Source organism: Zonotrichia albicollis, chromosome Z (assembly GCF_047830755.1).
Source record: "Zonotrichia albicollis isolate bZonAlb1 chromosome Z, bZonAlb1.hap1, whole genome shotgun sequence".
NCBI classification, from domain to species: domain Eukaryota; kingdom Metazoa; phylum Chordata; class Aves; order Passeriformes; family Passerellidae; genus Zonotrichia; species Zonotrichia albicollis.
Window position 1 is genome coordinate 44,662,265 of NC_133860.1, and position 12,249 is coordinate 44,674,513.

At 48.4% G+C, this 12,249-nt stretch overlaps 1 protein-coding gene across 3 annotated transcripts; it reads left to right on the top strand.

The window, feature by feature from the left end:
- Positions 1-8,450: 8,450 nt before the first annotated feature.
- DMRT2 (doublesex and mab-3 related transcription factor 2) lies at positions 8,451-12,049 on the top strand. Of its 3 annotated transcripts, XR_012578155.1 has the most exons (5): positions 8,451-8,585; positions 8,737-9,105; positions 9,189-9,291; positions 10,103-10,243; positions 10,828-10,959. XR_012578155.1 is itself a non-coding variant. In XM_074532914.1 (4 exons), exons 1-4 carry the CDS (start codon positions 8,541-8,543, stop codon positions 11,883-11,885), a joined length of 1,575 nt encoding a protein of 524 aa, XP_074389015.1. In that variant the 5' UTR covers positions 8,451-8,540; the 3' UTR covers positions 11,886-12,049. The 3 variants fall into 3 exon arrangements, 2 of the variants coding, with proteins under 2 accessions (XP_074389015.1, XP_074389014.1); XM_074532914.1 differs by lacking the exon at positions 10,103-10,243 and having other exon boundaries at positions 10,828-12,049; XM_074532913.1 differs by lacking the exons at positions 8,451-8,585; positions 8,737-9,105; positions 9,189-9,291 and having other exon boundaries at positions 10,121-10,243; positions 10,828-12,049.
- The last annotated feature ends 200 nt before the right edge of the window (positions 12,050-12,249 follow it).

The window sequence follows — 12,249 nt, forward strand, 5'->3', positions numbered from 1 at the left end:
TCACTAGCCCTTGAAGCCTAGGTGTATCTCCTGCTGTTGCACATCATTTGGTGTGCTGGTTATAAACAGCATTAGTTTGATCATTATGGCGTGAAAATCTGGTATGGTGTTGGAGCGATGCCAAGTTTTGCCAAGTAAGTACACCACAACAAATGACTCGGGCCTTGGGTATATCCTCATGTGTTCTTACTTCTTGGTAAAAATTTTAGATGATTGATTTTTTTCCCTGAACTAGTTATTTGTGAATACCTTGCTGTCATAAATGTATTTGAAAGAGTTTTCTCATGGCTATTTAGAAGAAGGAGCTAGTAATTTATAGCTATATATCATCCCCCAGTTGTGTGTCATCCAGGTCTCTAATATGTGGTTAAACCAGATGGGTTCAACTGGATGGACATTCCATCTGATATACTAATGTTTCTGTGCTGCAGACTGCTACAGGATGGAAGTTGTCTCCACAGACTAGGAAAGTGTCCCTAAAGAAAATGTCCTGTGGGTGGGAGTCACAGAGGAGATGGAGATGTGCAGAACAAAGACAGCAAGGTAGTTCAGCCCCAGCTCTGTGGCACAGCACCTCCTCCCACATCCTTATCAGCTGAATTGTCAAAGAAGGCTTGGAAAGAAGCTCTCAAAGCCCAGGGTTTTGTGGATCATACTGCCAGTGAAATGGTCATGCAGTACAGGCAAATTTCTGATCAGCATGTTGTCTTCTCTTTTAAGGCAAAATTAATTAAATATGGACCTTACTCAATTTCCTTGGCAGCTGGCACAGGAGGTTTTCCACTGACTGCAGCAGAGCTGGTTAAAGACCTTTACTCCTAGAATTGGTTCATTTTATGCACTGAGTGGTTCGACACTTTGCATGGTTGATATGATCTTGGATGTGTAGAGACCATGAATTACCTAAGTGTCACAGATATTAAATCATGAAGTAGACGACAGTGTCCTCTCTATGTCATATGGTCTTAGTGCACTTTGTGGGATAGTCTCTTTTATTATTGCCAGTAATCATAAGTGCTGAAAAAATACCTTAAGTAAAATAGCATTTTAGAGTACAATGCATCCAATGTTCTTAATATGTATATACACATCTGCAATATGTTAAACTCAGACTCATGCCCATTTAATCTCAAGGATTTCAATGGGGTGTCTGTATGGAATGAAGGGAGAAGTTTGATCCCTGAATACTCAATGGCCGCACCTTTTGGGAACACTTTATGCCTTGGATTTTCACCTAGATTTGTGTTTATAATAATAAACATGTAATTTATTAAATATATATTTATAATAAATTCCATGCTATCAGTGGTCTGTCTACTGTATGAATAATTTATACTTATATATATATACTATATAAATACTTGGTTTCTCTTTGATGATTCACAAAACTGTGCATCCAATTAATCTGACATGTGGTTTTGAGCCACAGTGATAAATGCCTGGTAAGGATGCTCTCTGCCCAGAGATGTGATCAGGATCTATTCCAATAATCCAATTAAAGCCTGTCAATGAGCAGGTTCCCTTGTGAGAAGAAATGGGTTTAAAGCAGTTACAGGTCCTGTATTCCTCTTCATGGATGCAAGTCAGAACAAGAATGTATACTTTGGTTCATCTCCCTTCTGCCATGGGACAAATTCACAAAATCAGGAATATGGATCTCTGCCAGTGTGTGCAAAAACCACTTCTTAGCCACTGCAACCTAGAGTGTGCCAATGGCAGGGCAAGAGAAGCAGCAAATGAGATTGTCCTAAATGTCCCTTAGCAGTAGGTGCTGTGTCCAGCTAGCGCCAGCCTCTCCTCCTGTCATGGCAGTACCGCCCCTTCAGAAGCTGATGTTGGGGTCAGAGCCCCGTTTGTATTGACTCTGGGAAGAGCCAGAGTGTTGTGGATAGGTAAAACTTTACAGAAGGATGCCTTATGAAATCATGGCTCATTCCTGTTACTTCGGCTAAGAAGAAAAGGCTGCTGGGAGCAACTCAACTGAATAAAGAGATGGAAAAACAAGTTGTATAACCATTGTGCGTTCACATTGTTGTGTATGGTGGTTGGTTGGATGATGTTTGTTGTATTTTAGAAGTATGTAACTGATGAAAGGCTAACTGCTTAAAAATACCCGGTTTTTGCAATAAAGGAGGTCTCTTTTGCACCTGCCTGGGGACTCTGCGTCTCTCTGCCTCCTCACACCAGAGGTCCCAATGATGGCAGCTGAGACAGAGGCAGGAAGGAGTCATATTCAACCCCTCTCTAAAATACTTAGCAGGAATGTTGTAGAGACCAAATGTGCCAGTCTGTTTGGGGTACTTAAAACACCTCCAATGAAAGAGTTCTATTTACAGAATTCTAAAGATACACATTTCTGTCACTGTCCTCTGTATGCTTACTGATTCTCTCAGATTCTCCCCTTGCTGAATCTAGCCTCAAATAGCTAAGCAGAAGATGTGCAGAAGTACTAGCCAAAAAGGAAGAAAATAAAAAGTAATTTTAAAAGGGCTCTGATTTTATTTGTATAGTAGCAGAAATCTCTTCTACCTCAAGCATCACCTAAAATCTTGTGGGAGGGGACTCTCACCCATAAATGATTTTTTTTTAATTGTGAGAGGAGTTTGAGACACATCAGCATCGTGCTTGCTGTACTAGGAGTACTTCTCTGTCTGTTTTCCCAACTGATGCCCAAGAATCACAGGAGTGAAAGCTCTCAGTACCTCTCACATATGTGCCACATAGACTGAGCTCCTTGGTTGTGGACTTACAGCACAAACTTGTCTGATTTTCAGGATTTGTTCTCCAAAGGATAGATGGTAAAATCATTCTGAGAGCTTTGGTGTAAATGTCACATGTGGTGATATAGCCCAGTGTGTTTTCAGTCCATTTTCAGAGAGCCCAATTTTCCTGCATTCACTCTGCCATGCTGTGAGTGATGAGATTCAAGGCATCTCCCTCTACCACCTCAGGCATCTGTGTGCTCCACAGTGGATCCACACTGAGCCAGAGTCTGACACTTGCATTAGTATGGTACAATAGCCCAATCTAAAAATGGTTCTACAAGCTTTCTTGCTAGTTGGAGTGTAATAAGTGTGGCCTAGATACCCACATGGATCATTTGGCCTGAGTCTGGCTGGGTGGCTGGTTTTAACTAATATATTGCCAGATTTGGATGCTGCTTTTCATGCTGACCTTTACCTCAGGTCATCCTAATAATTTCAGTAAGGCTGTTCAGAGACTGCAATGCTACAATCTGGCTAGTTGCAGTTACATGATGGAATTCTTAGTGCTAAGCACAGTATAGCCTACCCAACTAATTTGATTTAGCAGGTGTCTTTTTGGCACTTAAAATATTTTGCATATGATTATATTGCATACTGAAGAAAGAAAAACAAAACAAAACACCACAAACCAGTTTATTAGTAAAGATTTTTGCTGTTCTGTTAAAATATGACAATCAAAAAGACAATTTATATTGCAGAGACTTGACTTTTACTTTCCAGGACTGTAAAATAAAACCCCAAGTTCTACATTTTCTGCATCTGGTTGACATTTGAATAAAACTGCCAGAGTGCAAACAAATTTTGTGAAAACATCTCCAGCAAACTTTGCATTGATTCTAAAAATATTTTTGGCTAAGTTACTTTTTAAGGCCATATGTTGAAAAAGGAAGAAACCCTGAAACTTCACTAGAATTTATTGCAACAAGAGATTTGCCAAACTACTTATGACATTTGGGAAGATTATAGTGAAGTATATTAGTTGCTGACTTGACAATTTGCTGCGCTCACTGCTTGCATAGTGGATTCTTGATATTCATGCTGAGAGCTGATCCAACTTTGTAGTACATTTTAGCAAGAGACCTGCCAAATGTCTACTGGCCTGTTAAATGCTGGCAAACCAAACATCAGCCTGGTTTATGAGCCACAGCAAAGCTGCCACGAATGGCACACAAACACTCCTCATGCCTTTTTTTTTTTTTTAAGCAAAAATTTTAGCACAGAATTGGATGGGAATGGGTTTGAACTAGTTTTGACTTAAATTCTACCTAGGTCTGCCCTCATAACTCCTGGCCATGAATCTGGAGGCTGCAGGAGAGGCAGTTCTGTTTTACTGAGGTATGTTTCTTCTTGCTTCAACGAATGACAGCCAGGACTGTGTGGTCCTGTTTGCAGAGGCCAAATTGTGCCCCCTTGGTACACCCCAATGAGAGGGCAGAGTCTCCTATAACAGAGGGCTAAACTGCCCCACTTTTATTGTTTATTCCTCTCCCTCCATGGGAGTTCATCCCTTCAGCTGCTGGGGTGAGAAGGATTGTAAATGGGAAACTCTGCTGCACCCCGTGCTGAATCCAAAGCTGTCTGTGTCCGTGTGAATCCTCCCACTGAAGACTCTGCACTGCCTGTCAGAGTTCCACTAGCTGTGTCAGAAGTGGCAGTTCTGCTCTTTTCACCTGCACTGCTTTTGATATCGTTCCAGTTTAGTAGGACAGAAGATTATCCTGCTACGATAAGCAAATCTTGCTATAAAAAGGCAAACCCTTGCCCTCCTTGCCAAAGCAAACATTCTTACAAAGGCAGAAATACTATTGCCATGTTCAATAAAATTTTCTTCCATATCATGCTAAAGTGAATAAGTTACCTCAACATTTCTTACCTCCTTATAATATATGTTTATTATATTTATTTGAATGGCATATAGGAATACCAGGAAATCCCTCCTCTGACTCTGTACCTACACATCTGTTAGGCAGAAATTAAATGGTCATTTAAAACAGAACAAAAAGCACACAAAGCCCCAGAAAACCCAAATCCAAATTGAAAAACTTGCTTATTTAAAACATTCAATCAGTTAAACGTATTTAAAATGTACAATCAGTTTAGAAAGTTGTGTCATGAATAAAAATATTAAAATCTAAAAATCTAGGTTTATTTTAGTGATAGGGTCCACTTAAATGCTATTTACAAGAGACAGATTGAGTCTTATATACATATATATAAACCCCACATTTTAATGGAAAAAAAAACTGCAAAAAATTTGGCTGTTTGTACTGATTAGATAAAACGGGAAAGGGTGATATCTTTGTGGGTTTGGTTTTCTTAAAAATCTTTTTCCCTATGCTATTCCCCTACCTCCCGCCTTTGAGATCACCCGCGAAATGTCAGCATCTTCGCTGTAGCAAATAGACGGTAACTCAAGGAGGAGAACGCCTTGGGTCCGGGCCCGGTTCTGGGCTGGCTCGGTTTCGCGGGCACGGCGGGGGCGCGGCCCGGGCACCGGGACCCGGAGAGGGCGAGGAAGGGGCGGGCGGGTGGGGCGCGGGCAGGGGCAATTTGTTTCAGATTAAGCGGTAACATCTCTGGCCTAACAAGCGGCTGGGATCGCCCGCGTTTGTCATTGCAATCTGCCCTCGACGGCGCAGAGAGAGGGCAGGATCAAAGCATTCCTCCGGGGAAATTGCGCCCGGAGTTGCCGTTTGGTTAGCCTGCCCTAACCTCGCTAATAAATTTCCCCGGGGAAGGGAGGGCTGCCGGGGCCGGGCGCGGGGCACCGCGGCACTTGCACCTGCACCTGCCCGCAGAGCCGTGATGCAAAGCGGGGCCGAGCCCTCGGGAAAGGCGCTGCCGGAAGGGGCGCAGCCTGAGGAGGCACCCCCGGCCCGTTGGGGTCCGGCACACTCCGCGGCCCCCGGGGACCCCCGGCAGGGCACGGGGCGGGGATGCGCGGCGAGGCTCGGGAGCAGCCCTGGCTCGGGTCTCGGCCCCGGGCCCTGCGGGGCTGGCGCAGCGGCCGACATTGTGCTGGGAAGGCTGTGCGGGGCAGGTGGATGCACGGCTGCACATCGCGGGCTTCAGAGGCTCCCGTGGCGCGGAAATCTGCACCTTTCCCAGCACGGCACGGCGCCGCGGCTGCCCGTGTCAGGCCACAGCGGGTACGGCTAACACCACTGACCAAATCGGAGGACTGAGTAGGACAGGCAGTGTCTTAGGTCGCTTTCCGCCTTCTCCCGAGGGTGCGTCCCTCCGGAGGACGGCAGAGACGCTTCTTCTTCCCGACGGGAGAGAGAGGAGCGGCTGGAGGGGAGCTCAAAAGCGCTGCGGAGCCGAGCGCAAACAACAGGAGCAGAAGAAAGTTGTACAAACACGCTTTAAAATCGTGGCTGGGTTTCACAGCTCCCTGTGGATAAAGTAAACAGGAGGCGAACTGTTTTGTAATTTACTCCAGCGGACCGCAGAATCGTACTTTGTAATTTGGTGTCGGTTTACAGACAAAGGCGACTTCTGTTTCCTAACCTAGCAGGTCCTTTGTCATGCTTGTGCCTTTTAAGAGGGACCCCAAGGGGGAAAGTGGAATTCCTTGGGTATTTGCCTTTTAGTCATGCTTGTAAGTCAAACAGTAGCCGGGCTTTCTTTAGAGATGAATAATACCTGCCGTCGGGGGATGCGCTCCCGCTCTCCCGACGGTGCCGCCCGGGGAGCACAAACCTCCAGGGGAACAAACCCTCCCTCCTTCCTGGAGGGTGCCCGCAGCCCGCGGGGCGAACCGAGGCGTTGGTGCCCTGTCCGGGCGGCAGCGGAGCCCGGAGCCCCGGCCCACGCAGCTGCCCGCCTGCGCTGCCCGCCCGGCGGCCTTTGTCCCGCAGGCCTGCAAGGACAGCGCTTGTCCGTGCCGAACCGGCGGCCGGCAGCTGGTCCGTGCGCTTACCGCGAGCAGACGCCCGTCTTTATTATATACATGAATACTGTCAGTATTTATTACACACGCGCGCTTCTCAGGGAAAGAGCAAAATATTTTCCCTTTTTAGGAAACTAGTTTCGGCCATGTGTTCTGCATATAGTTAGATTTCGATCAGTACACACCAGTGGGAAACTAATGTTCTCCTGCATAACTTTATTATTTTTCTTCCTTGGCAAAATCAGTTTAATTTTTAAATAAACCAGTATTTGGCCTGCTCGGTGCTGAACGCGACCGAGGTGTATTCTGTCCATTTCTGCTTCTTTCGGGAACGGAATTCCCGTTTTCACCGGCGGAAGCACGGAACTCTAGCCTCCCCGCTTCGCGACTGAGATTTTGTGGGTCACAATTTCGATCGCTCTCTGATTGGGAAGACAAAGGACATTACCCAGCTCACAAAGATCAGCCTCCGTCAGGGAGGGAATATTCCAAAGGGAATAAAGTTACTCATGGGAAATAAAGTTATTTAGGAGAAAAACCTTAGTGGTCCGTGGAAAACGCTCCCTCTGAAGGGAGTGAACGGTAGAAAATAGAGTAATTTTCCTCGCCTTAATTCCCGAAGGGAAAGGATCCCGCCGCATTTTCAGACTTGGAAAAAAGACCACTGCCATGCGTACCTTTCACTAGTGGGTCAAGCAACGGGAACGACGGCAAACGAAAAATGTGGCGGCTGTTTGAGGCTTTTAAACCCTCGCCCCCGATCCGCTCCTCGGGTAGGGGGACGCCGCTCGCCTGCCGAGCGGGTTTCTTAGCTGTCCCCATTACGAGCGCTACCGTCTTTTCTCCCTTCCTTTCCCCTCGCACTCCTTTTGCACCCCGCAGCGGGGGCTCACCACTCACCGCCCTCATCGCTCCGCCTCGCTCCGCGCCCGCCCGCACCCACGAGCGGCCGGCGGGCACGGCGGGGGCAGGGCCGAGGCCGCGCGGGCCAATCAGAGGCGGAGCCTGCGGGCGGGCGCCCAATGGGCGGCGCGGGCGGCGCGGCGGGCGCTGATATCGGCGCGGCCCGGCCCGGCCGCCTCAGCTCGGTGCCATCCCCGGCGCGGCGGCCTCAGCTCGGTGCCATCCCCGGCAGGCTCAGCTCGGTGTCAGATCAGCTTGGTGCCATTCCCGGTGCGGTGCCCTCAGCTCGGTGCCATCCTCGGGCGCGGCAGGCTTAGCTCGGTGCCATCCCCGGCGCCGGCCGACTCAGCTGGGTGCCATCCTTGGGCGTGGCGGGCTCAGCTCGGTACCGTCCCCGGCCCGGCGCGGCCAGTGCGCACCCACAGCCACGCACCGCACCGCAGAGCCTCACCGCAGGCATCGCCCCGACGGCGCGGCGTCCCTGCTGTCGGGGAGCCTTAAGCTTCAGGTGCTGGGATCGGGAGTTCCTTGTCTCGACTGGTCTGGGGCAGCGGCCCTTGCGAGCTGCGAGGAGCTGAGGGACGCGTTCTTCCTGCACCACCTGCCTTTGGTAAGTGCAGTGTGCAAAGCAAGGACAGGGAGGTCGTGTGGGAGCAGGTGGGGATCGGAAGACGCAGCTTCCTCAGAGAGCTCTAGGAGTTCAAACTACCTTTGCGATGTGTGAAGTCCAGCTGTCCTCTGCCTGTGTCCCAAGTCTGAACGCAGCTGGCAGCATGGTTCTCGGGATCCTGTAATAAGCAGGACCCTCTTAGGGCCGGACAGAGCCGTAGCGCTGCAGCGCGGGGCACTGCCCTGGGGAGGTTCCTCCCACATCTTGGCTGCAGGAGACGCGCTCCTGCCTGCGGCGGGCTATCACAGCTCTCCGCAAGCCGCGCCAGGAGGAAGGGAGGGAGGGACAGAGGGAGGCGTCCGTCGTGTCTATGCTGAGCCCCGCGCGGGTCGTGCGCGGGAGACCGGAGCTGACGGTGAGGGGAAAAATCACATCCCAGGCGGGCTCTGCCGTGACTTCCCGACGGGGGCGCATCTCAGCGGGGCCGCAGGCGGGCACCTCGGAAGCCGGGCGTGCTCCGGCTGCCGTGCCACCGCGGGGCTGGAGGCCTGACCCCTCTCTTGCAGCTGCGCCGCCGAGGAGCCATGGCTGAGGAACGCGCCGGCGCCGACTGGGAGATCGACGTGGAGAGCCTGGAAGGGGAGCCGGACGAGGCACCCGGCGCTCCGCGCGGCAGCACCGGCCCGGAGGAGGCAGAGGAGGAGGAGGAGGAAGGCGAGGAGGCGGCGGCCGCCCCGCGGCGGGGCGAACCGCGGAAGCTGAGCCGCACGCCCAAGTGCGCCCGGTGCCGCAACCACGGCGTGGTGTCGTGCCTGAAGGGGCACAAGCGGTTCTGCCGCTGGCGCGACTGCCAGTGCGCCAATTGCCTGCTGGTGGTGGAGCGGCAGCGCGTCATGGCCGCCCAGGTGGCGCTCCGACGGCAGCAGGCCACCGAGGTGAGGGGACACGGGACGGGACGGGACGGGACGGGACGGGCGGCGCCGGTCTGACGGAGCCATCAATCCGATTGCTCTCTTAGGACAAGAAGGGGCTGACGGGGAAGCAGGCAAGTCTGGAGCGCAAAGCCGTCTACCAGAGGCACGTCCGAACGCCCAGCCTCTTGGCAAAGAGCATCCTGGAAGGTAAGAGCATCCCCTGTCCCTCCACGGCTTCCCGCAGCACCGCTGACAGGGGGGAAACCCCGCTGTGCCCCAGGAGGACCCGCACGTCCCGTCCAAGGCGGGAAAGGCAGCGTCCTTCCCCGAAACAGGCGCCAAAGCGCGCCCCGCTACCCGCGCCGGGCGGCCGAGGCTCCGGCCCTTCGAGGCTGGAATCGATGCGGCAGAATTTCAGTTCCTTGTCCCTTCCGCCCAAAATAATGCCTGAAATGCTAGCAACGGTAGTTTGAAATTTGAGAGTTACCGTTACAAGCTGGCAGTCTTTTTACATGGCTACCCAGAGGCGTTTTGCGGTGCAGGGTAATTTATTCAAAGGGTAGTTTATTCGCGGGTGTTTTAATCAGCAAACGAGTAAATAGATGATTTTTTTCGTTTTATCTGAATGCCTACACAGCAGTTCCGTTTGAGACATTATCAAAAGTAAGATCTGCAAAATATTTTTTTCACTGTTGAAAATATTAACTGTGGAAGAATTGTCTTTTAAAAGATCATTATTTTAGTTAAAGGTTCTATTTCTTCCCCCACACCCATTTGGGATTGTGCATATATTTATTCCTATATTTGGTTTAATTACTTTCCAAACCATATCTCTATAAATCATTGTACTTCCCAATTTTTTTTCTGGAATAAAAAGCTCTTTTCTTTGTCTGTTCAAGCTCAATTAATATTTAGTCCCTTTAGAAACCTCTAATTTACATCTACAGTTCATTTTTTTGAAAACTCTTCTGTACTTCTTCTTCTAATTTATCATAACTGTCTTTTTCTTTTCTCCTAGTTCTCCTTGGGATTTTCTACCATCTCTAGCAATGTGTACATAATGATTCATCTTTAGAAAATAGAAAGACACCAGCTGTAGATATAGGTATCTTCCTTGGAAAAGGGGAAACGTGTATGAGAGGAATGGGGGTTAAAACAGGTAAAATCCTGTTCTCCTGACTCATGTAAATACATCCATTAATTCAGTGTAATTACTTGTCTGGGTAGAGCAAACAGGATTGTGTCCTATCTGTATTATTAAATTAAGCCAGGTAGCTTGGTAATTGAATGCACTGGATGCTGAATTTCTATGTTTTATTGAAATTCTAGTTCACAAGAAATAAAATATTTGAATGCTTTCCATATGTGTTAAAAGTGAATGGTTATCTCTCTCCTTAAGCCTCAGGATGGAATACCAGTCATAATACACTGTAGGGCTTTGCCTTTTTTTTTTTTCCTTCTCCCTCCTCAATCTGTTTGTCTGGAACTGCTTTTTAAGAAAACTACTAATCAGCTAGCTTTGGTGGATGCTAAACACGTCAAAAAAGCAGGGCTTGCTTATCTGCACTGAGGAACTGAATGTGCCTGATCACTAAGCCTCTGTGTCACGGTGACTTCTGTAGGAGCTGATGGTGACCAGGGTCTGTGGCAAAAGCACGGTGCTTGGTGGGACTGGCTCGTGGAGCTGTTTTACAAACACAGCTTTAATGTGGCTTAATTCCTAATGCTGCTTTGTTGTTTTAGGTTACCGTCCAATTCCAACAGACTCCTACCTGGGAGGGAATTCACCCTTGCCACCTCCTGTAAGTGACAGGATGAGAAAGAGACGGGCTTTTGCTGATAAGGAGTTGGAGAACATTATGCTAGAGAGGGAGTATAAAGAGAGAGATATGATGGAAGCTACACAAGCAGCTGCCCTTTTTCTCCCTAACCGTATGGTGCGTGGAGCTGAATACAATTCATATAAAACAGCCTTCAACACTACTCAAGCTGATAACCCAAACAAGGAATTTCCAAATTTTTTACCAACCTGCCTTGATCTAACGATGCAGTATTCAGGACCTAGCAACATGGAACTAATTTCTTCAAATGTCAGTGTAGCTACTACCTACAGGCAGTATCCCCTGTCTTCTAGGTTCTTAGTGTGGCCAAAATGTGGCCCCATTAGTGATGCTCTCCTCTACCAGCAATGCCTGTTAAATGCTACTGCTGTCCAAGCTCTCAAACCTGGGGCAGGTTGGGATGCCAGGGTCTCACAGAGTCAGGACTGTCCAAACACTGAGCATGACATCATTCCTCCAAAACTGGAAAATTCATTTGTTCTGACTCACACGCGAGACATTCAGCAGTCACGTAATGAAATGCTGTGCCTTCATCAGGAAGCTCGTGAGAGGTCAGCTTTCTCTCCTCCAAAAAGGACTTTCTCCCAGATTTCTGATAAGGGTTCTCTGTCTCCTCAGGAGCAGGCATTAAGCAAGATCAGCAAAAACAGTACCAAACCCCCGCCACCGCTCAAGTACAGTGCCTTTCAGTCACTGTTCCATCAGGCATTTCCTGACACTCCAACAGCAGAGTTAAGAATGTCATTTGTGAAGGACACTTTTGAAGACACTTCTAAGAAATACCGGGAGTGTGCTGTTAAAGAGAACCAAAAATACAAGTTTACTGTAGACAAATGTGCAAAAGACTTCTTTGGGGCCAAACAGGCCACAACAAAGCTTTCAACAACTGAGCCACTGTCATTTTCGGTTGAATCCATCCTTAAACGACCTTCTTCTGCTGTTACTAATGTCTCTGAATGAATAAACTTTACCTTCAGAGTAGAGAAGCTTCCTAAGCTTTGCTTTCTGCAGAATTTCTCCTGACTGCCTAATCTCTTAAAAGATTTTTAAAGAGGAATTTCTGCAGTAAATGACAGTGGTTTCTTTTATTTCAAAATGATGTACATAAATATGCATGTTTTCTGAACAACAAATTTAATTTTTTAAAATTGAAACTGCATGTACAGACTGTAAAGTGTTTTTATTTTAAGCAGCCCTTCAAACCATTCAATAAAATGAGTTTATTTACAAACATACACTGATCTCTCTTGTGTCTCTAGCATCTTGCAGGCAAATATGCTCTACTTTCAAAATATACTTCTTATTTTATCAGCCGTTATAAATG